The 24,598-nt window shown below is 46.7% G+C and overlaps 1 protein-coding gene across 1 annotated transcript; it reads right to left on the bottom strand.

The window, feature by feature from the left end:
* Window positions 1–7,180: 7,180 nt before the first annotated feature.
* Gpx7 (glutathione peroxidase 7) lies at window positions 7,181–14,404 on the bottom strand. The gene is made up of 3 exons (XM_057784632.1): window positions 14,133–14,404; window positions 9,564–9,825; window positions 7,181–7,802 (listed from the first exon to the last, which is right to left on the bottom strand). Exons 1-3 carry the CDS (start codon window positions 14,265–14,267, stop codon window positions 7,639–7,641), a joined length of 561 nt encoding a protein of 186 aa, XP_057640615.1. The 5' UTR covers window positions 14,268–14,404; the 3' UTR covers window positions 7,181–7,638.
* Window positions 14,405–24,598: the final 10,194 nt, after the last annotated feature.

Genomic DNA, 24,598 nt, shown 5'->3' with positions numbered 1-24,598 from the left:
GCTCAGACTCAGAAATTCTCCTGCCTCTGCCTCCTGAGTACTAGTATTAACCTATGAATACTTTTTTTTTTTTTTCTGAGACAAGGTTTCTCTGTGTTACCACCCTGGCTGTTCTGGAACTCACTCTATAGATCAGGCAGGCCTGGAACTCGCAGAGATCTGTCTACCTCTGCCTCCCAAGTGCTGGGATCACCACCCAGCTCCTATGAATGCATTTTAATGTCACACACCAAGTAATGTCATACTAATACTAGGTCTTTTGTGTTTCTGAGACTTCCTCTGGAGAAAGGTGAGCCATCTGAAGTGCTCATGGGCAAGAGGGGACTACTCAGGTTCTTTTTTGCTTGTTTCCTTGTGATGTCGAGGATCGAACCCAGGGCTTGCCCATGCTGGGCAGTTGCTCTTAGATCCAGAGAATACTTAGGGTCTAAGGTTCTAAGAGGAAAGGCCTTTGACAACACTTTTCCCTGTGCCGGAGAGCCCTCAACCCTTCTCTGGGACGAGCCAAGTCTCAGGGAAACCTGGTTAGTACAAGTGCATTTAGAAACAATCATGGGTAATAGCAAGGGCAGTTGGTCAAACAAATGCTCTTTGATTTTGGTTTTGAGACACTTTGTTGCCTAGGCTGGCCTAGGACTTACATAACCCAAGCAGCCTTAAATTCAAAGAAAGTATCTGCCTCAGCCTTCTGAATGCTAGGACTACAGGCATGAGCCACCATACCCCATGGGAGTGGGAGGGTGAGTGCATTTATAAACTTTTAAATTTGATATATTTATAATGCGTGTGTGAGGAGGATTCATGCATGCCATGGTACATGGTTAGAGTTGGCTCTGTGCTTCCACTGTGGGTCCCAGATAGACTTCAAGTCACCATCTTTGGTGGTAAGCACTTTTATCTGCTGATCGGTCTTGTCCCCCAACCCCAGTGTATTTTGAACACCTGCTGTGAGTCAGGTGTTTGCTGTGCTCGGCGTCCCTAGGCGTCCCTGAGAGATAAGACAAGGCTATGTTGAGGCAAGAAGGAGAAGAATTTCCTCTTGGGCAATGGAAAGAAGTTGGGAAAGAGCCCAGCAGGCCATCTGGGTCACAGTGCAGTGGAGCAGATGGGTGCTCTGCTTGTGCTTTCTAGAATGCCATTCGCCTTGCAGTAGGAAAGATGGATTGGAGGAGTCATTGAGTCCAAGGAGATGAGTTCCAGGGATGGCGAATTCCCACGTCTCCCTTAATCCTTCCATCTTAATTTTCTTCTGCGGCTTCTGCCTCTGGTTGGGATACAGATTTAGCTGCTGCTCCAACAGTGCACAGTCTCAAATAAAAGTAGGAAGCAGCAGGCAGAAAAGGGGAGGAGATTTGAAGTATGTTAAGGTTTGGGGTACAGATGACTTCTGTCCCTGACCCCTCAACGTCTGTTCTCCCCTTCTGCGTTAATGAAACCCTTGCTTTTTTCTTTTACTTGTTCTTCTTCTCTCTCCTTCCTTCCTTCTTCCTGTTCCTCTGTTCTAATGTGTCCCAGGCTGAGGGGACCCCTGAGCCTCCTACTTGCACCTTCCAAGTGCTGGGAACTACAGGCCTGTGCCATCTGCCTTGTTTAAATCCCCAGTTTTCACCGGGTGATCACACAGGATAAACATCTTGTGTTCTAGAGAACTGGGCGTGGCCAGGTGACTGAATTTTGAGTGATAAAGCACAGCCTAGGAGGAATACGGTTGAGATGGACAGCCATCTTGGGCCATGCAGTTCATAGCAGTATCCCAGCGATGTCATCAGGCTGGACCCCCAATGAAGTTACAGCAGAGCAAAGGATGAGTAGACGACCTCTCCCCCTCTAGGTCCCTCTTAGAGCAGACAAATGTGTGCTGTCATAAAGTCATAGAAACTGCACATGAAGCCCAAACACAGGTGCTGTGGGGAAGAGCGGAAATTGACCTATTGTTTTTACTTGTTTTGTTATACCCTGGACAGTTGGCCTTAAAATGTGGCCTTTGGACCGTGTCCAGTATAATGACCACTTCAGCAGGACCCAGGGAAGGTGTGATGTGCAGGATTCAGTCTTTTGCAGTCCCCTCTTGCAATGCCTAGGTTGGCCCCGCTGGATGGTCCTTCTTCCGGTGTTCCCAGGATTACCTGTGCTCCACGACGTCCCCAGAGCAGCCTTCTACCCGCGATCTCTTCCTCTGCCCCACAGTTTACTTTCAGGGTTTGGAACTGGACTCTTGTGGAAGACAGGCTCTGCTGGGCTGACTCACTATCATCTCACTTAGATCACAGTCCTTCCTGGCCTGGCTGTGTACCTTGCCAGGCTCTTATCACTCGGCTGCAGGCAGTACTACTGGCTCCATCAAAGCTAGCATCTTTCCTCCTAAGGGCATTCGCCCAAGCTGCTCCATCCACTTAGGACTTCCATACCTTAACCTCTAGATCTTTGGAAAATTAGAGTTCTCAGCTGTAAAGTCATTTTTCAGGGAGGTGTTCTCTGTACTCCAGAATGGGCCAAGTGACAACTCTTGTATACACACACACACACACACACACACATGACTCCCTGCTCTTGGTGCTTATCCTAATTGTAATTATGAAATAATCGGTGTAATTGTTTGTCTTTCCCACTGTTCTGTGAATCCTGCACAGCTGGAAAGGTGCCTGCTTTGTCCACTGATGCGCCCTAAGAACACAGCAAGAGTCTAACGCTTAAGCAGAGAGCAAAAAAACCTTCGTTGATGTGTGACTATCACCTCTAACTATCAATCTCCAGGGAGTGCCCTGACTGTCCACTCTCCCTCCCTTCATTGTCCATCTGTCCAACCTGAGGACAAAATCACAGGTGGTGATGAGCCTGGACCGCAGATGTATTGATGCGGCAAGGAAACCACCTGGAGTTGCAAGGGAGGTTCAACAAAAGACAAAGGCTACAGCCATCAATGGCCCCTCACCCTAAAACCTACTAACCAGAATCCGTGGCTGGTAATCTACAGTAGCGCCCTTATCTGCAGCTGCCTGTTCCAAAACTTCAGTTATTGATGGTCTGAAAATATGAATGAAAAATTCCAGAATTAACCAATTCAAAACTTTTTTTCTTCTGGGACAGTCTCACTATGGAACCCTGGCGGTCCTGGAACTTGTTCTGGTCGTCAAGGCTGGCCCCAAGCTCACATAGATCCCACCTGCAACTACCTTCTTTTGAGTGCTGGGATTAAAGTCGTATGGCACCATGATAAGCGCGGAGTCATAATTTTTAAATTGCTGTTGTGATTACACAAGGAAGTCCTGGTTCCTTCTCTCCCAGGTATGAGGCAAATGTGACTAGTGTATCCATACTATATGTTCTATTTACCTAGTGGTGGGGGGAGAGAGAATGAGACAATGCTTCTATTATAGCATGTTACGATGGTTTATCAGTAGCTACTGCTGTTACTCTCTTACTGCGCTTAATCACACCTTATCTCAGGTGTGTATAGGAAAAACAGAGTCTTCAGGGGTTGGTACGATCTGCAGTTTCAGGAATCCACCGTGGTCATTAGTGACAGGGGTGGCAGGAACCTAGAGATAATAACTCCACGCTGTTACTAAAAGCAACCTGAGAAATTCCCAAAACCTTTTGGGGACCTTGATTCAGGTAAAATCAGATCCTTGGCTTTAACCCGGAAAAGAACTCCAGGAATGAAGCCAGATTTATTAAAGATATTTAAGTACAGATTTTAAGTATAAAGGCTAAGATAAAGAGGTGCTTAGGAGAAGACTAAGACCTACCCACATGGGCACGGGTTCTCAAGGGAGAGCTGCAATCAGGTGTCCTGGCCTTAGTGACATATACCATCTTCAGGGCTCTCAAGTCCCCCCCCCCACGCGCCAAGACAGGGTTTCTCTGGTGTCCGTATATATATCCAATATGGCCACATTGGGAAAAGGAACAAAGCCCAGTGACCCTTTCCCAAGTTAGCATTCAGGGTCTGATGCAAGATTTAGGTTTGAATAGAAAGCAAGATGTATATAGAATTGAAGAGTTCCGGGAAAGGGGTGGTCCCACCCATCACTGCTCCATCATTGCCTGGGCACCAGTCTCCTCTGCAAGGTGGTCTGACAAGTGTCATACAGTGGACATCTCTTTCTGGGGAACCAGCTCCCCTCTGGCTGAGGGTCCCCATCTTATCTCTCTACTAGCATGAGACTGGGAGAGAATTCCAATTTCTTAGAGTTCATTGTTCCAGTAGTCTGAGAGGCAAAGGGAAGGACATGGTGTCTTTCTTTAGAACATCTTCAGTCCTACTAGAATGGTTAGATTTGAGCACTAGCCCCAGGGCCTTTTAATCAAATCCATGAGTACAAACCTTCCATAAGGCAAACTGTCTCTTCTTTGAAAAGGCAAAAATGCATAAGCAACAAAACTCAAACAAACAGAATAAACTTTAACCCCTTGCTGTGGGATAATGCTCTTGTACACTATAAAGATTTGTCACTCATATTGGTTTAATAAAAAGCTGATTGGCCAGTAGCCAGGCAGGAAGTATAGGGAGCAACCAGACTAGAAGAGGAAAGGCAGAGAGTCAGTCATCATCCAGAAGCAGAGGAAGCAAGATGAGAATGCCTTACTGAGAAAAGGTACCAAGACACATGGCTAAACATAGATAAGAATTGTGGGTTAATTTCAGTTGTAAGAGATAGTAATAAGCCTGAACAATAGGTCAAACAGTTTATAATTAATATAAGTCTCTGTGTATTTATTTGGGACTGAATGACTATGGGACCAGGTAGGACAGAAACTTTCATCAACGCCTCATACTTCACTTGTGCCCAACCATGAGGCTCTTGATACAAGGTGTGTTCCATTCCTTACACCAGTTCATTGCTACAGCTTGGTAGCCTTTAACACATCATACCCCTAACACAGGCCTTCAACACATCACACCCTAACACAGGCCTTTGACATATCACACCCCTAACACAGGCCTTCGACATATCACACCCCTAATACAGGTCTTCAACACCATACCCTAACACAGGCCTTCAACACATCACACCCTAACACAGGCCTTCAACATACCACACCCTAACACAGGCCTTCAACATATCACACCCTAACACAGGCCTTCAACATATCACACCCCTAATACAGGTCTTCAACACCATACCCTAATACAGGCCTTCAACATATCACACCCTAACACAGGCCTTCGACATATCACACCCTAACACAGGCCTTCAACATATCACACCCTAACACAGGCCTTCGACATATCACACCCTAACACAGGCCTTCTACATATCACACCCTAACACAGGCCTTCAGCATATCACACCCTAACACAGGTCTTCAGCACATCACACCCTAACACAGGTCTTCAGCACATCACACCCTAACACAGGTCTTCAGCACATCACACCCTAACACAGGTCTTCAGCACATCACACCCTAACACAGGTCTTCAGCACATCACACCCTAACACAGGTCTTCAGCACATCACACCCTAACACAGGTCTTCAGCACATCACACCCTAACACAGGTCTTCAGCACATCACACCCCTAATTCTCCTCCTCAAAAGACAAGAGGATCTGTGTTATTACTCTTGCACTCTAAATTTTGCAAAAGCAAAATAATAAGTAATAATTTAAAAACTTGGTTTATCAAAGCTGCAGGCATTTTTATATGGTATTCAGGGAGTTAGCACTGGGGACTATGAGGTGGGGGTTATAAGTCCAAGGCCAACTGGGGCTACATAAATGGTTCAAAATGGGGCTAGGGAAATGGCTCAGTTGATATAGTACATGAAGACTTGAGTTTGGTCCTCAGCATAGGAAATCAGGCATGAACCATGGGAGGCAAAGTCAGGAGGATCCCCAGAGCCACTGGCCCGCCAGATTCCCACAAGAGATTTTGTGTTCTATAGGTTTTGCAATGTCCACAAACTTGTAGATTAAACAGTTAAATTTCTCCTGCATTAGGGATAAGAGAAGAAAAGCAAACCTTAAATGATGGCTCCACCTTGCTTATTAAAAGTTCCTAGAGGCAAGTGTGGTGGCACACACCTTTAATCCCAGCACTTGGAAGGAAGGCAGGTAGATCTCTGTGAGTTTGAGGCCAGCTTGGTCTACACAGAAAATTTCAGGATAGTCAGGGCTGCATAGAGAGACACTGCCTAAAAATAAATAAATTCTGAAAACCCTAGGTGCAGCTTGACAGGGAAATAAGGCCTTATCCTAGTCTGGCCCCAGCTGTGGTCCCTGAGAATATACCACCCAAAGGAGCTGCCACATCTAGAGTCCTTACTGGCCACTGGAGTCTGCAATTTCTGTTTGCATTCTTTTCTCCTGGCCATGATCTGGCCAATGCAATTCAAGGGAGAAAACATTTCTCCTGGCTCACAGTTTTGGGGAATATCAGTCCATCATAACCTAGAAGGCACAGTGGTAGGATTGATTCCTGGCCACAGTGTGTGTGACAGCTGGGGTCCTGCTACCAGAGCAGTCTGGAAGAAGAGCCTGAGGTCCAGCCAGAACCCTGGTTGAAGTCCTGCCCCTATGGCCATACATCTGCCCCAGATATAATAGGTTTCATAACCCGCCCACCCGCAACCAAAACTGTGCCACTATCTGGGACCCAAAGGCTCAGGTACAGAGCCTACAGGCTCACATTTAAACTTACAATATCTTTCACTTATTATTTTTATTGTAATGTATGTTTGATTGGAACATTTTTAGGAGCATTAATGCTTAGCTTGATTGAAAAAAATTAAAAGGGCTGGAAGCCTTTAATGTTTACTTTTATTTTATATTAATCAGTATTGTTTTTTAAAATGAATTATTTACTTTCAATTTGTGTGCATTGGTGTTTTGCCTGCATGCATGTCCGTGTGATAGAGTCTTGTCTCCTCCAACTGCAATTACAGACAGTTGTGAGCTGACATGTGGGTGCTGATAATTAAACGGGGGTTCTCTGGAAGAGCAGCCAGTGCTCTTAACTGCTGAGCCTTGTTTGGCTTAACTCCGTTCCTTGTTTGGGTTTTTATTAGCTGCTCTCTCTCTTTCCGGGCCTTTCTTTTTGAGAACAGAGCCCAGAGTCTTGCAAGTGTTTGAACTCTGAGCCCTTCTCCCACTCCACTCCAAGAACTGGCGTCTTTTGTAATTAAATAAAATAATACACACAAGAACAGAAGACAAAGACAACAAACACGTTTGGCCTAGATTTCCTTTGGCTAGAAATCCGTGTTGAGTCCAAGTTTTATTATCACAAGTACTGTTTTGTTTATAGGCAGAAGCATGTGTTGAATGCTTCATCTTTGGCTAACACTGCCCCAGGCACGTTCACAGGTATTAGATGCTAATCCTCACAGCCTTCCTGTGAGGGAAGACTTGGCTCCCTTTACAGAAGTCTGGCTAGGGGATGATTGCTTCATACCCTTCTACATGGTTTCTCATAGCCTGCCATGTTTCTTTTGGCTATCGGCCTAGGGGCCGCTGATTGGCTGTTAAGAACTCTCGTTGGCCAGGCGTTCCTATTCTTTGCTCTTGGATTCAAATCATCCAACTCTTAGACTTCTTCCTTTATGTGACCGAAGGGATGAGAAGCCCAGGCTTTCTGCCTGTGAAGCACCACTTGAGATTGCTGAGGGACAGGAATGGTGGGGAAGAGAGAACCAGGTCACAACTCTGCTCGTCTCTGAAGAATGAGCTTTGCCACCAGCTCTGTGATCCGTGGCTTGATCTCCTGCACGGGCACGGTTGGATCCCAAGCCCCCACCACCTTTCCGTCTGGGGCCACTAGGTACTTCCAGAAGTTCCAGGTGGGCTCCTTCCCAGAAGTCTCTAAAGAAAAAGGAAGCAGAAGAGCAGTGTGCCTCCCCGTGCCCAATTCCTGGATCCCACTATCGGTCTATCTCGCACCAGGCCCCACCCAGACCACTTAAATTAGCGGCACTGAGAACAAGCCCCAGCTCCCAGCACTTTTCAAAAGCTCTCCAGTAGATTCCAGTTGGGGGATCCGGATTGAGAGAGGATCCTGGGAAGTACACGATACAGTACAACCCACCAGTCATCCTCTCCTAATTACCCCAAACAGTCGTACCCTGTTCTCGAATGCTGTTCTGCTTCGAGACAGGATTCCATGTAACTCAGGCTATCTTCGTCTTGCTACACGGCTGAGGATCTGGAAAGCCGTATCCTCCTAGCTTCTAACTCCTACGTGTAGGCCTGCACCACAATTCCCTGCTTCCAATTAAGTCTTAATGGCTTCTAAAGGTTAGTCCTTGTACTGGCTGATTCCAAATCACTGTCAGGAAGTGGGGCCTTCGGAAAAATTCTTGGGCTCTGATAGAGTAGGTTCAGGCTTGTATAATTATGAGAGCTTTCCAGGTGCTTCTAATGCAAGGCCAGACTGATCTACAATCGCGGGAACTGGGAGGACACTAACAAAACACACAGGAGGGGGAGAAAAGGATGATTTTAACAAATACACAAAGCTCTCCAGATTCCAAAGTTCACAGGGGCTGCAGCCGAGACAAACATTTGGGATTATCTTTCTTCCTTTTCTTTTCTCCTTCTTCTATTTTTAACGTGTATAGGTGTTTTGCTTGTATGTCTGTCTGTACATGATATGTGTACAATGCCCGAGGAGGCCAGAAGAGGGTATTGGATTCTCTGGGGCTGGAGTTGCAGAGGGTTTTGAGCTGCCATGTGGGCACTAGGAATCAAACCTGGGTTTGATTCTGAATGAGCAGCCAGTGTTCTTAACCTTGGAGTCACCTCTCACATCCCAGAATCCCACTTTTTATTTATTTTATTTTATTTATTTATTTCCCTGAGATAGGGTTTTTCTGTGTGACAGTGCTAACTGTCCTGGAACTCGCTTTGTAGACCAGGCTGGCAGAACTCACAGAGATCCACCTGCCTCTGCCTCCCAAGTGCTGAGATTAAAGGTGTGCACCAGCGCTGGGAGCATCCCACTTTTGAATGAGCAGGCTTAGAACATTCAATGTTTGACCCTTGGTGAGCCAAACCTGCCTCTCACATAGATAGTCAGTCCCAAGAAGAGATAACCTATGTGGTAAAACTTATTCCTCAACGAAATAACGTGACACCTGCCTACCCTTCCAGGGAGACAGCCCTGAGCAGATGTCCCACCGGGTAAGACCTAAACAGCACAGTGACACTGAAGCACTGTCTGACTGTCCACAGAGCCTCCCTCCCCATGCACAGAAAAGCACCCCCTCCCCTTAGACCATTTCTGCACAGCTTCTGTACTGTCTGGTCTGCTGCAGTTAGACCACAGGGTACCTAACAAACTCTGCTGCCTTTCCATGCATGGTGATTTCATTCACAGCCCATGCCTCATGCCCGTTACTGGTATTCCAGGCATGGCAATCAAGCTGATTCTTTTGGAGAGGTTTCCCTCTTTGTGTATAGACTTTAACTCAGAACAAGAGACTTTCAGTCATCTTGGTCACCCTTCTCCAGGTGTGTGGCATCTCATGGCTGTGCCTTAGTTTCTATATTCTCAGTCTTCTGTTGCCCAGGGAGTCATGGTGACAGCCAGGGAAGGAAGTGACGGGGAGAAGAGACAGGACTCACGGGTCAGGAATTTGAAGGCAGGGTGGGCACCAGTGCCGGTGACTGCGATCTTGCTAAACATGGGGAAAGAGACACTGTAGGTACGGCGGGCAAAGTTCTCAATCTCCCTGTCGGTGTCTGGTTCCTGTTGGCCAAACTGGTTGCAAGGGAAGGCGAGCACGTTAAAATGGTAGGGACCCAGGTCCCGCTGCAGCTGCTGCAGGGCTCGGTAGTTCTGGTCTGTGAAGCCACATTCGCTGGCTACGTTCACCACCAGGGAAACCTGCGTGGTAGAAACAAGACAGAAGAAGGCTCAGAACCATACACAATCCAGCGAGGAGGCACACACCTGTGTCTACTCTGATGCGCCTACATCACACACGCAAGAATGCTATGAACATATGTAAATATGTGCATAATGTTCCCACAAAATACACCCACATATGAAATCAAGCATGTGGGGGCCTATACACATGTACACACATACATGAGTATCTGTGACTGTAAACACACAATTCACCGAAATTAACAGGCACATGCTCTATGATGCAAACCTACATTAGCTAGAAGTACACAAATCCACAAATACATATAGTACATTCACAGACAGGCACGCACACAGAGATCACGTATCAGTAGGCGATGCTGGGGAGGAGAAAGGCACATGTGGGTTCGATTTGGTTCTGTCAGCTGGGTACTTCCAGGAATTCAGGCGGGCTCTTTCCCAGAAGTCTCTAAAGGAAAAGGAAGCAAAAGAGCCTCCCTGTACCCTCCCCGGGTTGGGACTGCCAGTACATGGGTACACAGACAGAATGACCCCCAGGACAGTCCTTTTTATCTTCTCCCTTCCAGCAAACAAATACTTTGATCACTGAGCCCTAATTTTATTAAAGACTTTAGGCAATACATACAGCGCTAGCTAGCTGATGGAACTGAGTTATAATGTAATTAGAATTTTGGCACCAATGCCACATTTCCAGCTTCTAGTTATGTATTCCTGAAAGATTACACTCCTTTGCCTGGGCACCCTAGCTCTGTGGCTGTTTTTGAGACAAGCTGGGATAATGTCACCTGGCTACTGACCACTTCCCAGGGTCAGTCTGGAACAGACTAGATAGACTCAAATTCAGCAGTACTGAAATTACAGGTTTTCGTTGTGGGGAGTGTCCTGTTTATCATAGAATATTTGGTATCATCCTAGCCCGTACCCACTCGATGTCTAGACTTGACCACCAAAAATGTTTCCCAGTGGGGTCTGTGGCACATACCTGTAATCCCAGCTCTAATGACGCTAAGGTGGTAGAATTGTAAATTGGAGACAAGCCTAAACCACACAGTAAGACCCTTCAATGAAAAAAAAAATGCCACATGCCTTTAATCCCTGCACTTAGGTGGCAGAGACTGGAGCAAGTGAACTTTCATGAGTTCAAGGCCAGCCTGGTCTACTTAGCAAGTTCCAGGCCAGCTACTGCACAGTGAGACACCGTATCTCAAAACAAAACAAAACAAAAAACTAGAGAGATAACCATTTGCTGCCACACTTGACATTCTGAGTTCAATCCCAGGGCCCCACAAAGTAGAAGGAAAGAAATGATTTCCCTAAGTTGTTCTCTGGCCCCCACCTGGACACCATGAAAGGCAAGCACACATAACACACATAAACACACACACACACAATGTAATAACAGCAAGCACACAAAAGCACACACATACAATGTAATAACAAAAAAACCCTTTTGTTTTTTAAATTTTTGAGACAGGGTTTCTTTGTGTAGCTCTGGCTATCCTAGAATTAGCTCTGTAGACTAAGTAGGCCTCAAACTCACAAAGATCTGCCTGCCTCTAACTCCTTAGTTCTGAGATTAAAGGTGTACGCCATCACCCAGCTAACATTTAAAAAAAATCTTTGTGAGAAAGTTTCCCCCTGCTGAGAATCAGTGAGCTGATCTGACCCACAGCACATTCTGTCTGGGGTGGTAAGAAGTCGGGACTCTAAATTCTCTTCTCCAGGTAAGGCTCTCCTACCTTCTTTCTTGTTGGGCCTTTATTGAGTGCACTTTAAGATGCTTCTTTTTATCCTGTATCATGTGTGTCTCCCAAGGCTTTGTGAAGGGGAGCATCTTGCTTCTCATCCCATCCAAGAAACCAAAGAGCTTATCCACACACGTGCACACACATGCATAGAAACAGACTCAGATGTGTACAGAGAAGCAAGCCAGTAAAACACATTACCCACCCCCTTCTCTCACTCACACATTCCACCCAGGAAGTAAGCACACGCCCAAGTGACGACCTCAACATTCATGCCCAGCCATGCACTCAGTGACGTCACCCATGACATCTATGCCTGTCACTCAATGTCAGGCATGTAGTAGGAGACGGCAAATGTTTGTTAACAAACAAATGAAGGTATACCCTAGGCAACGGCCCAGCTCAGATCAACCAGCTGCCCTGGACTGACTGCTCCCGGGTTCTTTTTCTGAGCTTAGCAATTGAGGGCAGAGACTCTTGAGTTGTACCGCTGGGGTTCAAATTCTAACTCTACCCCTCTTCAAACAACCAAAACAAACCAAGGGCAGGGTGATCCTGCACACCGTGGTGTGCGTGTTTGGAGTTCAGAGAGTAACTTCCAGGAAGTGGCTCTCTCCTTTGACCGTTGAAGTCCTGAGAATTGAACTCAGGTCCTCGACACACCCACTGGGCAATCCTACTGGCCCTCCAAAGCTACCTTTTTTAATTTTAATTTTTTTTTTTTTTTTTTTTTTTTTTTTGAGACAGGATCTCATTGCCTAACGCAGCCTTGGCTGGCCTAGAACTGGCTATATTGACCAGACCGACTTTGAACTCACAGCTATGTGCCTGCTTCTGCCACCCAGGTGCTGGGATTAAAAGTATGAATCACTGTTCCAGGCTAACTCTACACACTATTCCTATCAGGAACTGAAAAATATCATCTATTTTTTTTTTAATCTCTTATCGCTGTTGGGATTGCCTGACTCAGTTTTCAGTGTCTCGTTTATTGTCTTTCCTCCCTATCAGTTTGATTAAAACATCAATTTGTTTTTGTTTTGCCCATCACTATTTATCTTCAGGGCTTGGGTTTCTAGCTAGTATACAGTAGGTGCCAAATAATAAACAATGTATTAATGACTGGGGGAGCTGCTCAGGTGGTGTATCTGGGGACTATGTCCAGCCGTGTTAGAGGGGAGGGGAGGCCTGACAGGAATGGACCCTGCTCTTTGCAACTCTTTTGGCGTCCTGGATGAGGTCACTGACGAGACCTACAATACACAGGGCACCCTAAAGTTCACCAAGTGCTTCCACAGGATCCCCTCCCCTCATTTTGAAATTCACACCGGTCAGAGCAAGGACTCCCAGCACAATCGAGAATGTCAAGGTGATTGAAAATAGTTTTGTCCCTAAAGACTGCCCTGCTCTCAAGATTTCTTTCTTCTGTGATTCGTCCAAGCCTGCATGATGGGCTCCCAGGCCCGCTAAGGTCCAACACCACACACCTTCACATCAAGGTCTCCCACTCCATCTCAAGAGGCAAAAGATTCTTTGACAGATTTTTTAAAAATTAATTATTATTATTTTTCTGAGATAGTAGCCCTGGCTGGAACTCCCTAAGAGGACACCAAGTTGTCCTCGAACCCACAGGGGCCAGCTTGTCTTTTCCTCGGTAGTGTAGGGCTGGGGATTAAAGGCCTGCAACACCTTGAGAGGATTCTTTGTCACAAACATCATAGCACCGGGTCTCTGAACTTGTAGTTCAAAGTCCCTCTGGGTTCTCCCAGGCCGCATCAGTCCGGTCTACTACCATTAGCCTGGGGGTTTGTATTCTTCAGGTACCACTGTTGAAAGCCCTGCTCCTGCTCCTCCCCCCACTCCCCCCTCCCCCGTGCAGTTTTGCTTGTGTCTGGAGTTGGCCAGCTCTCCTTGTCTTGCTCATTGCTCAAATCTTTTTTTTTTTAAGACCCAATCCTGATACACTCCCTTACTGTGATTCAGTCGAGCAAGGAGGGGCCTGTCCTGCTGGATGGCTAACAGCTCCATCACAACTGCCCTCTAAGGGGTGGGGCTTGAGAGGACCAAAGGGATGGGAGTTGGTTGCTTTCTACTGTTGTGTGGTTCTGTGCCCAAGCCTTCGTTCTCAGTGTGCATTCTAAGATCCAAGCAAAGGTCCATCTTAGATGATCACTCCCTACCCTGCACTTTTATTTGTTAACCCTCTCACTGTTCCAGGCGCAAAAGTCAGACTAGAGGGGCAAAAGCTAGAGTTACTTTTACTCTTAGAAGAGGCAAAGCAGAGGCGGAGGGCATTCTCTTTCCGGGCGAGATCTTGCGCCCCGAAGAGCGTAGACAGCGCGTTGTGGTTTCTGGGCTGTGCCACGTAGCCGCGGGCCTCAGTGGGCAAGGGCCTGGGGGCGCCGGATGGATCGCGGGGCTGGGATCCCCGGGGTGGTGCCCAACGGGAGCATCCCCGAGCTGTGATGTACCCGAGGGGAGCATCCCCCGAAGAGCCCCGGCTGGCTGCACCCATGGAGCCCTGCCCCCGCCGAGTCAGGCCCGCAGGACGCCGTCACTCACCGAGCCGCGGTATTTCTCCAGCGACACCAGCTTGCCCCGGATGTTGACTGCCTTGAAGTCGTAGAAGTCCTGCTCGGATTGCACGCAGGCCGCGGCCCATAGGAGCAGCCACGCCGCCGCCACGGTCGCAACCATGACTCGCTTCCGAGGTGGCGGCTTGGCGAGGGAAAAGACAGGGAGGGGAGACCCCGGCGTGGCGGGCCCGGAAGGAGGCGGCCCACGGACCAGGACGCGCCCCCTTTGCTGTCGCCTCTGCAGGCGTGGAGTCTTGGCTCTGGACCTCAGTTTCCCCAGATGCTCGGGGCCGGTCGGCTCGAGATTCAAGGATCCCGTTTTCTTGAGTCTGAGATCAAAATTCGCTTGTATGAATTTGGTTGCTCATGCTCAGGATACAGCGACTTAATAGGAAGAGAAAGGGGAAAAATCTGTGTGAGATTAGCTCCTAGATAGTACTTGGTTAGCCTGAGGCAGATGCTCACTACTCTGAGCCTGCTTCTTCACGGGAATAATACACATAGTATAGAATCGAGAGTACTGAACTACAATAGAAAAATGATGGGGCTGGGCGGTGGTGGCGCACGCCTTTAATCCCAGCACTTGGGAGGCAGAGGCAGGCGGATCTCTGTGAGTTCGAGACCAGCCTGGTCTACAAGAGCTAGTTCCAGGACAGGCTCCAAAACCATAGAGAAACCCTGTCTCAAAAAAAAAAAAAAAAAAAAAAAAAAAAAAAAAAAGATGGGAAACTCCTGGATAGCTGAACGATGTGTACAAACTTTAGGTTAAGATGGAGAGGTCAGAGAAGGCAAAGGAGCCTGAGTCCGCAGCGGTTTGGACTCCTGTAGTGCAGGAGGTTTAGGAGAGACTGTTTTCAGGTTCACCCTGTAGAGACTCCAAGATAGCAGACCCTTACACTGCGGTCTTGCCAATCACCGATTAGTGTCTCTTGGCAAGAGGCGCGACAGGAGCCAAGAAGGCTCCATATCTGGAGCAGCTGACAGCTAAAGGCTTCTTGTGGACACTAACATGGCTAGCAGCTGGAATGTCGTCTTTGGTGACAGGCGATCTGGACAGCGCACTACACTGTTTCGCAGGCACAGAAAACCTCTTTGATACCCACAAGGGGCTGAGCATCTGTTGGTGACTAAGTGTGTGTTACTCATTTGGGGTACCTGTTCTATGCCAAATTCAGCTCGAGGCGCCTCATGTGCAATGATGAATATGTGGTCCCTATTCAGAGGGAGATAGGGCACTAAGTGGTTCATAGTTAACTCTGAAACCACTGTTATGGCAAGTTAGTACCTGACAAAGCTGAGGGCGGGTTGGGGGAACGACAGGAGGTTTGAAATGAACTCTGACAAATGAGTAGACATTATTCAAGCCAAAGCAGGAAGCATGCGCGAAGGTCGCCAGGTAGAGGGAAACAAGATACACTGGGCAAGAAAGGGTATTTTGGCTGGAGTGGAGAGAACAATGCAGGGGTGGGGGTGGGGCAGGGTGGACGGTATCACAAAGCTTGGTGGGCCACAGTAAAGTTTATGGGCTTGTGGTGCATGGTAGCCAATGCCTCTAATCCCAGCATCGGAGGAACAGAGGCAGGCAGATCCCTGAGTTAGAGGTCAGCCTGGTCTATATAGATCCAGGCCAGCTGTGGAAAATAATTACAGGCTTTAAATCAAGAAATGAAGTTCTATTTTTGTTTCTGCTAGGACAAGCATCATGATAAAGTCCTACATATTGAAGACAGATCCCGCTGGCTTCCCTGTGGTGAGTAGAGACAGGAAAAGGCAAGGACAGATGCTAGGGGAGATGAAACTGGAGCTTTAGGGCCCGGAGATGGTGACAGCAGAGCCAGAGAGAGCAATGGAACTGTCAAAGTTGGGAAGGCTAAGCAAAGGTGTCAGAGTAGGGAAGCTGTGTCTGTGAAGGCACAGAGCATAAGGGGAGGGTTTGGCTGTTTGGGGTAAGAAAGGGTTGGAGCAGATGAGTCTTCAGGGGCCAGCTGGGGAAAGGCTGTGTGTGCTATGTGTCACTCTGTAGGTTGTAACTAGCAGACTCGAAGCTACATACAAGGTTACACAATAAGAATTAAAACCCAGGTCCTCAGATTTCTTCATGAGCAGACCACTTTGTCCGCAGAGGTGGGATACAGGACAAAGGTGCTCCAGGCAAGGCCAAGGCCTAAGCAAGTGCCCTGCCCTTCTGCCTCTTTACCCCTGTCTTGTGGGAGCCTTGAGACCTGTGATGGGTAATAGCATAAACAGTTGAGCTGACAGCAATGTTGTATAGCTGTCTGTTTCCATGACTACCTTGCCCATTAGGCTAGGAGCACCTCCAAGGAAGGCCTGTGTGTAGATCATCTTTTTATCCTCTTTTTATGTGCTAGATACTCAGTAAATGTTCATTCTTTGTAACCCTTCTGGTGACCGATTTTGTCCAACAGAGTGTAATCTGTCACCTTAGTCTCAGTCCACTGCTTATTTCTGGCGTTTTTAAAAGAGCACAGTTATTTCCAAGTGGCACGTTTCACAGCTAGGAGACCCGAAGACACAGACAAATGACACCAAACCCCAGCTGAGCATGTGACAGGGTTGGGCACTCTAGGATCCGTAGTCCTCCTCTTTCCTACAATAAGCTCAACAACACTATTCATGAATATTTAAGAATCTCACAATATTTGTTCATCAGATTGAGTCCCTAATAGGAAGCTATCTGAAGAATTTTTAATATAGTGAACAAACAAAATAAAATTATTGAATTTATGTTCCCGTGGGAGGGAAAAGGACTGAAAACTAAGCCATGTAATAGGAAACCTATAGTACTTTAGATGATGAGATAGGGTAGAGGGGATGTGGGAGGAAGAAGGATCGCGATGCTGTGTGCTGCGTGGTGCCCTGTCCCTCATAGTTTGGGTCCTAGAATCTTGGCTCAGGCTGGCAAGGGAATGAAGAAAAGACAGACGTACAAACACACATACAATGAAGTTGGATGATGGGGGTTTTGCTTGTTTGTTTTTGTTGTTGTTTTTGTTTTTTGAGACAGGGTTTTTCTGTGTAGCCCTGACTGTCCTGGAACTCGCTCTGTAGACCAGACTGGTCTCAAACCCAGAGATCCACTTTCCTCTGACTCAGGAGTGCTGGGATTAAATGTGAGCACACCACCACCCAATGATTTTTTTTTAAACACTACTGCTATCACTGCAGCCCGAAACCTTAGCGTGTTTATTAGGTACAGCACAGGGAGAAGGGTTGGATTAGTCTTCCTGGAAGGTCTCTGCAGGCGAGTAGTCTCAGGCTGTCAGCATCCTAAAGGAGGAAGTTGCAGTTGCTAGTCTTCACACACACTGGTTACTCCTTCATAAACATTCTTACCCTGAAGAAAACTCAAATTCCTTTTGAGCCTCATCCATAGATAATGGCTTTCCCAGTTTCCCATGGGCCAATTGGTATCAGAGTCCTCAACGGGACTTGCTCATGCCAAAATACACCGTTACTCAGAACTTCACTCTCTGAGGGCTTCTTCCATTCCCTTCAGTATGTGTTCTTTTTCAGTTATCAGTGGATATATGTATTAGTCAGGATGAATGAATGAATTCATTCACACACACACACACACACACGATTTATTATAATGGCTTACAGCCTGTGATCCAGCTAGCCTGACAATGGCTGTCTTCCAATGGACGGTCCAAGAATCCAGTCAGTCATCGTGTGTTGGAATCCTGAAGTAGGCTCTAATGGACTTGCCAATGAAAATGAGAACAAGCAGGCAGAGGGGGCAAACTTCCTTCTTCCATGTCTTTTATAGAGCTATCAGCAAAAGATGTGGCCCAGATTAAAGGTAGATCTTCCCACCTCAAATGAGCTGGATTGAAATGGGTCTTCCCACTTAATTTAAATAAGAAATAACCCCTCACAGGTGTACCCAGTTGCTTGGGTTTTAGTTAATTCCAGATGTGGCCAAGTTGACAACCAATAATAGCCATCACAAGTCTACACCTTGTCAACCTGACAATCAGATCTCTTTATGTCATGCTTAATTTCCAAATAAAACAATAAGCAGGTCATAATTATACCTAATATAAAATAACTATCTCTTGTACAACTGAAAATACATTAAAATTTTAGAATAGATGACAATATTCCTTGAAGGACATTCTTTTGGTATCTCAAAACTTAACTATGATAACCAGATATTCTCTTAGTTGATGTTGCATTACATGATAAATTTTGTTTTGTTTTGTTTTTCAAGACAGGATTTCTCTGGGTAACAATCCTGGCTGTCCTGGAACTTGCTTTGTAGATAAGGCTGACCTCAAACTCACAGAGATCCTCCTGTCTCTGCCTCTTCAATGCTGGGATTAAAGGTCTGTAACCACCACTGCCCAAAATCATTACATGATTTATTGAGGAAAGAAAACAAATTTTGGTACAAGCATATTCTTAACAAATACTTCAGAAGGCTCATGTCAATTATAATCTTCATTTCTATAACTTGGTTGCATGGCCTTAGCTAGAATTTATACCTACCTTCCTCTACTACCCATTTTGTATTTCCTTGACCCTCAACAAGCTCCTCATCAGGTCTTGGCTCATCTCGTGGAGGAGTAACCCATACTTTCATCCCTGATGGGTCTGTGCCCTTTGTCATTCTGCCTGGATTAGGCTGCTGAAGTTTCCTATTGACTTTGATCACAGGACATGGTGGCACCAAGAGACACCCTAAAGGATCTCCTGAACTCTAGACATAATCATTCATGCCTCCACTGTGGAGAAGCAATCTAATTTTCCCTTGATAATATGAATCAATCACCCCTCCTAACCCTGTCATTTCTTTTTTCAGACTGTTGACTTAAGGACATCAGAACCCAAAGTGTTCAGGGGAAATTCTGAGCTTCCAGTTCAATACACTGTTGTGTCTCCTGATAAGAGCACTTCCCACTCTGGAGCCAAAACTTTTAGGTCAGGAGAACTTAAGGTTACTGGAAGAAAAAGCAAAAATTTCCTAATGGGTCACTGGAGGTGATAGTGAGTGGAACCATTCCCTTTTCCACCTTTTGATTCCTGGACCCATGGATCCTGGCTGTGGGAAAAACAGTGCCATAATATTGGATGCTGATTCAAAGCATATACTGCCTAGTGGAGGACCCTGCCCCAGCCTTCCAGGGTGCTACCACTGATGCTGTAAGTTTGTCTTCTAAAGGCTATTTCATCTTTCTAGCATGCAAGCTGCTTAAGGATGATGGCAAACATGGGTAAGACCAGTGGATTCCATGATTGTGGGTTCACTGGATTCCATGATTGTGGGTTCACTGTCACATTTCTTTGACTGTAAAATGAGTCCCTCGGTCAGAAATAATACTCTATGGAATATCATGATGATGGATAATGCCTTCCGTAAGTCCATGGACGGTGGTTTTGGCAGAAGCATTATGTGCAGGAAAGGCAAACCCATAACCAGAATAAGGATCTATTCCAATAGGGACAAAGCCCTGTCCTTTCCAGGGAGGAGGTGGTCCAGGGTAGTCAATCTGCCACCATGAACCAGTGAACAATTACATAGTTCTCCTTCCAAGCAAAATGTATGACATGTGTACTGCCTGAAGTTCTGCCCCCTGTGAAGATTTCCCTTCTCTGGTGGCTTTTAGGATTCTCACAGAAGGGGTCATGATGCTGCAGCTGTCCACTTCTGGGTGGTGCCTATGTAACGTCAGAACCATCAGTAAACCAGGCCCTAGTCTTCTCTTCCTCAGTCAGCCGATCATAGGGCACACCCCATTAGGCTACAGGTGCATGCTTGGCGGCAGATGGCACTGTAACAGGACTGGAAAACATAGACAACTTCATGCACCTCGTTGTGTCTTCAAGACCTGCTCAGAGCCGGGCGGTAGTGGCGCACGCCTTTAATCCCAGCACTCGGGAGGCAGAGGCAGGCGGATCTCTGTGAGTTCGAGACCAGCCTGGTCTACAAGAGCTAGTTCCAGGACAGGCTCCAAAACCACAGAGAAACCCTGTCTCGAAAAACCGAAAAAAAAAAAAAAAAAAAAAAAGACCTGCTCAGGCCCGGTCACATATACACCACTTCTATTTGTTAAGAGGTTGCTGCTGTGCACATCCCACTTTATGGCTTGGTGGGTCAGATAACACCCGGCTCCTGATGGGCAGCTTGGGTCACATGGTAACGTGGTGGCTCTTTGTTAAATGTTCAGTTTCCACTAAGGCCCAATAACAGGCCAAGAGCTGTCTCTCGAAGGGAAAGTGGCCAGCAAATGATGGCAGGGCCTTGCTCCAAAATCCCTATGGTCTCTTTGTGATTCACCTATGGCGGCCTGCCAAAGACCCCAAACAGCATCTCTATCAGCCACTGACACCTCAAGTCCCATCAGGTCTGCTGGGTCATGTGGTCCAAGTGGTAGAGCAGCCTGCACAGCAGCCTGGACCTGTTGAAGAGCCTGCTCCTGATCCAGGCCCCATACAAAGCTAGCAGCTTTCTCAGGCACAAGCTCAATGGGCTGGGATAACTCACCCAGGTGAGGAATGTGATGCCTGCCTCCAGAATCCAAACAGGCCCACTAGCTTCTTTCTCGGTGGTGGGAGGGGCCAGGTGCAACAACTTATCCTTCACCTTAGAAGGAGTATCTCTGCATGCCCCACACCCTAAGAATTTCACTGAGGTAGAGGGCCCTAGAAGGCCCTACAAATTTGGTTGGGTGTATTTCCCATCTGCTGATGTGCATATATATTACCAACAAATCTAAAGTGGTGGCTACCTCCTACTCATTTGGTCTAATCAACATAACATTATTGATACAGTGGCCCAATGTGATAGTTTGTGTAAGAGACAGATGATCAAGATCCCTTGGAACTAAGTTAGAACACAGAGCAGGAGAGTTAATATATCCTTGAGGAACAACTGGAAAGGTGCCCTGCTTCCTTTGCCAACTGAAAGCACATTGCTTGTGGGGGTCTTCATGGGAAGGTGCTGAGAAGAAGGCGTTTGCTAGATCAATAGCTGCAGCCCGTGTACCAGGAGATGTGTTAATCTGCTCCAGTCGGGACCCACAGCTGGCACAGCAGCTGCCATTGGAGTCACTACTTGATTGAGTATGGTCAGCCACCATTCTCCTGTATCCATTTTGTCTTCTGTACTGGTCAGATACAAGAGCTAAAGGGAGATGTGGTGGGGACCACCAACCACCCCTGCATCTTTCAAGTCCTTGATGGTGACACTAATTTCTGCAATTCCTTCAGGATGCAATACTGGTTTTGAGTCATTATTTTTCTTGGCAGAGGCAGCTCTAAAGGCTTCTGTTTAGCCTTTCCAACCATAATAGCCCTCACTGCACAGATTAGGGAACCAGTGCGAGAGTGCTGCCAACTTCTAAGTGTATCTATTCCAATTACACATTCTGGAACCGAGGAAATAACCCCAGGATGAGCTCAGGGACCCACCCACCGGACCTACTGCGAATCAGACTTCAGCCAAAATTCCGTCAATCACCTGGCCTCCATACGCCTCAACTTTAACTGGCTGGCTACAGTATTTCTTCGGGTGTCCTAGGATCAGTGTCAGTTCAGAACCAGAATCCAGCAGACCCAGAATAGCTGAGTGTTCCCTTTCCCTAGTGTGCAATTACCCTTGTGAACTGCCAAAGGTTCCTCTGGGGAAGGATTGAGAAAGGCTAACAGTAAAACTCTTAGGTATTTTGTCAAGGTCCTTCCTCCAGGGGAACCTGGCCATCTCTTCATTACAGGGGTTCTGAGCCTGCAAACTACCTTAAGTCAGAAATTGGTTCACGACCTGAGATGCCCTTTAGCCTCGCTCCCATATAGCCTTTCTTTCATTTGTTTGAGAATTTTTCCGCTTACATAAATCAAACAAATCTTCTGAGTGAGATTCATGAAAATCAGAAAGCAGGTCACATATTTCCAACATATAATGGTACAAGATAAACATTTTATCATTCCAGACCATAGGGAAGGGGGCATAGTGAGGAAAGATTGGACCAAAGTAAGACTGGAAATCAGCTGGGCAAACTCTAAACTCTTCCTCAGTCTGGTCAAACACTCTTCAGCTCTCCAACTCCTTCCAGCTTTGTTGACTGAAACACACTTCTTTCTCTTGAACTGGTTCCACTCCCTGTTAGCAGCAGGGATATCTTTCCTCAGCAGGTATCCCACTGCTCTGGCATCTCTAACATCTTGGGATCTCCATTGCAACCCAGGTTTCAACTTCACAGCTTCATGAAATGACCTCTCTAGGCCTCCATTCAGGGATATCCCTGACACATGCCTGGTCTCAGTGGCTTTCCTTAGTTATGGAGGCAAATTCCGTAATCTCTTTCTTCTTCTTCTTTTTTTTTAAAAAAACAAAACTTTCTTTTTTTTTAATTATTTTTTTAAATTTATTTTACATGCCAACCACAGTTTCCCCTCCATCCTTTCCTCCAGTTCCCTCCCTCCTCAGCCCTTCTACGCCCCCTCATCTACTCTTCCTCCATCTCCATTCAGAAAGGGTAAGGCCTTCCATGGAAGTCAACAAAGCCTGGCATATCAAGTTGAGGCAGGACCAAGCTCCTCTCCCTTACATCCTACTATAGAGAATAAGTTCCAAAAAGCCAGCTCATGCATGGGGAACAGGACATGGTCCCACTGCTAGGTGCCCCAAAACAGACCAAGCTACATAACTCTAACCCATATGTAGAGGGTCTAGAATCTGTGAGCGCCCAACAAGTTCAGGTCAACTGTCTCTATGGGTTTCCCCATCATGATCTTGCTCGTATAGCTTTGTTCTTTTGTTTTTTTGGTTTCTCTGTAGCTTTTGGTTCCTGTCCTGGAACTAGCTCTTGTAGACCAGGCTGGCCTCGAACTCACAGAGATCCGCCTACCTCTGCGTCCCAAATGCTGGGATTAAAGGCGTGCGCCACCACTGCCCAGCTAGCTTTGTTTTTGAGACAGGGTTTTTCTGTAGTTTTGGAGCCTGTCCTGGAGCTCACTCTGTAGACCAGGCTGGCTTCATACTCATAGAGGTCCACTTGTCTCTGCCTCCCAAGTCCTGGGATTAAAGGCGTGCGCCACCACTGCCCAGCATTTTTTTGTTTTGTTTTGTTTTTGAGACAGGGTTTCTTTGTGTAACTGCCCTGCCTGTCCTGGAACTCAGTTTGTAGATTGTGGTGATATTTTATATGTGTTGTAACAAATAACGTTTGTCTGAAGATCAAAGTGCGGAGCTAGCCACACTAATTAGCCAATACTAGTTAGCCATAGAGGCCAGACGGTGGTGGCACATGCCTTTAATCCCAGAACTCAGGAGACAGAGGCAGATGGATCTCTGTGAGTTCAAGGCCACCCTGAGCTACAAGAGATAGAATCAGACTAAAAGAAACAGAATCAAGCAGTGATAGCTCACACCTTTAATCCCATCACTAGGGAGATGAAGACAGGAACTGGTACGTTGGGTGAAGAGAGGAATATAAGGCAGGAGGAGGCAGGAGCTCAGGATTCAGTCTGAGGTTTTGCAGAGACAGGATCTTGCCTATTCCATGTGAGCATTTGGAGAAGTAAGAACCCTAGTGGCTGGATGCTCTGCTTCTCTGATCATTCAGCTTTCACCCCCTAATATCTGACTCTTTTTATTATTATTATTATTATTATTATTATTAAAACCAATTAGAATTCGTGCTATAGTAGGCCAGGCTGGCCTCAAACTCACAGAGATCCACCTGCCTCTGCCTCCCAAGTACTGGGATAAAAGGCGTGTGCCACCATGCCCAGCCCATTAAATGGTTTTTAAAGAGGGAATTGACATTTCTTTTTTTTGTGTACGCTAGGTGCTAGGGATTGTACCCACAGCCTTGGTGTGGTAGACAGCACTCTATCACTGAGCTACATTCCTAGTCCAGGAAGTGAAATTTCGAATGTTTCAGCAGAATCACTGTGGTTGAAGAAGCTAGTTAAGAGACTCTGCCACCCTCCATATGCAGGTCTTCTGGAGTGGTAGGATGCAATCAGAGAATTGAGGGAAAGAATTTTCTCTTCTTTTTTGATTTTCCAGACAGGGTTTCTTGGTGCAGCCCTTGCTGCCCTATAAATCACTCTGTAGACCAGGCTATCCTCACACTCAGAGATTCACCTGCCCCTCTCCCTCCTGGGTCCTGGGGTTGCAAGCGTGTAGCACCCACCCAGTATAAGATGAGGGCCTGTTTGTTGGGGTTTCCATCCTGCCCAGTTCCCACAGCTGTTTTGCCCCAAAGAATCACACAGAAGTCTACATTATATATAAACTGTTTGGCCCATTTGCTCAGGTTTCGTATTAGCTCTCATAACTTATATTAACCCATTATTTTTATCTATGTTAGCCACATGGCTCAGTATCTTTTTTAGCAGGGCAGGTCACATCCTGCTTCTTTGGTGATCTGGGCAGGACTCGGGAAAGAGTTTCCTTCTTCCCAGAATACTCCTGTCCTCATC

This window comes from Chionomys nivalis, chromosome 11 (genome assembly GCF_950005125.1).
Source record: "Chionomys nivalis chromosome 11, mChiNiv1.1, whole genome shotgun sequence".
NCBI classification, from domain to species: domain Eukaryota; kingdom Metazoa; phylum Chordata; class Mammalia; order Rodentia; family Cricetidae; genus Chionomys; species Chionomys nivalis.
This window is presented reverse-complemented; position numbering and strand designations above follow the sequence as displayed.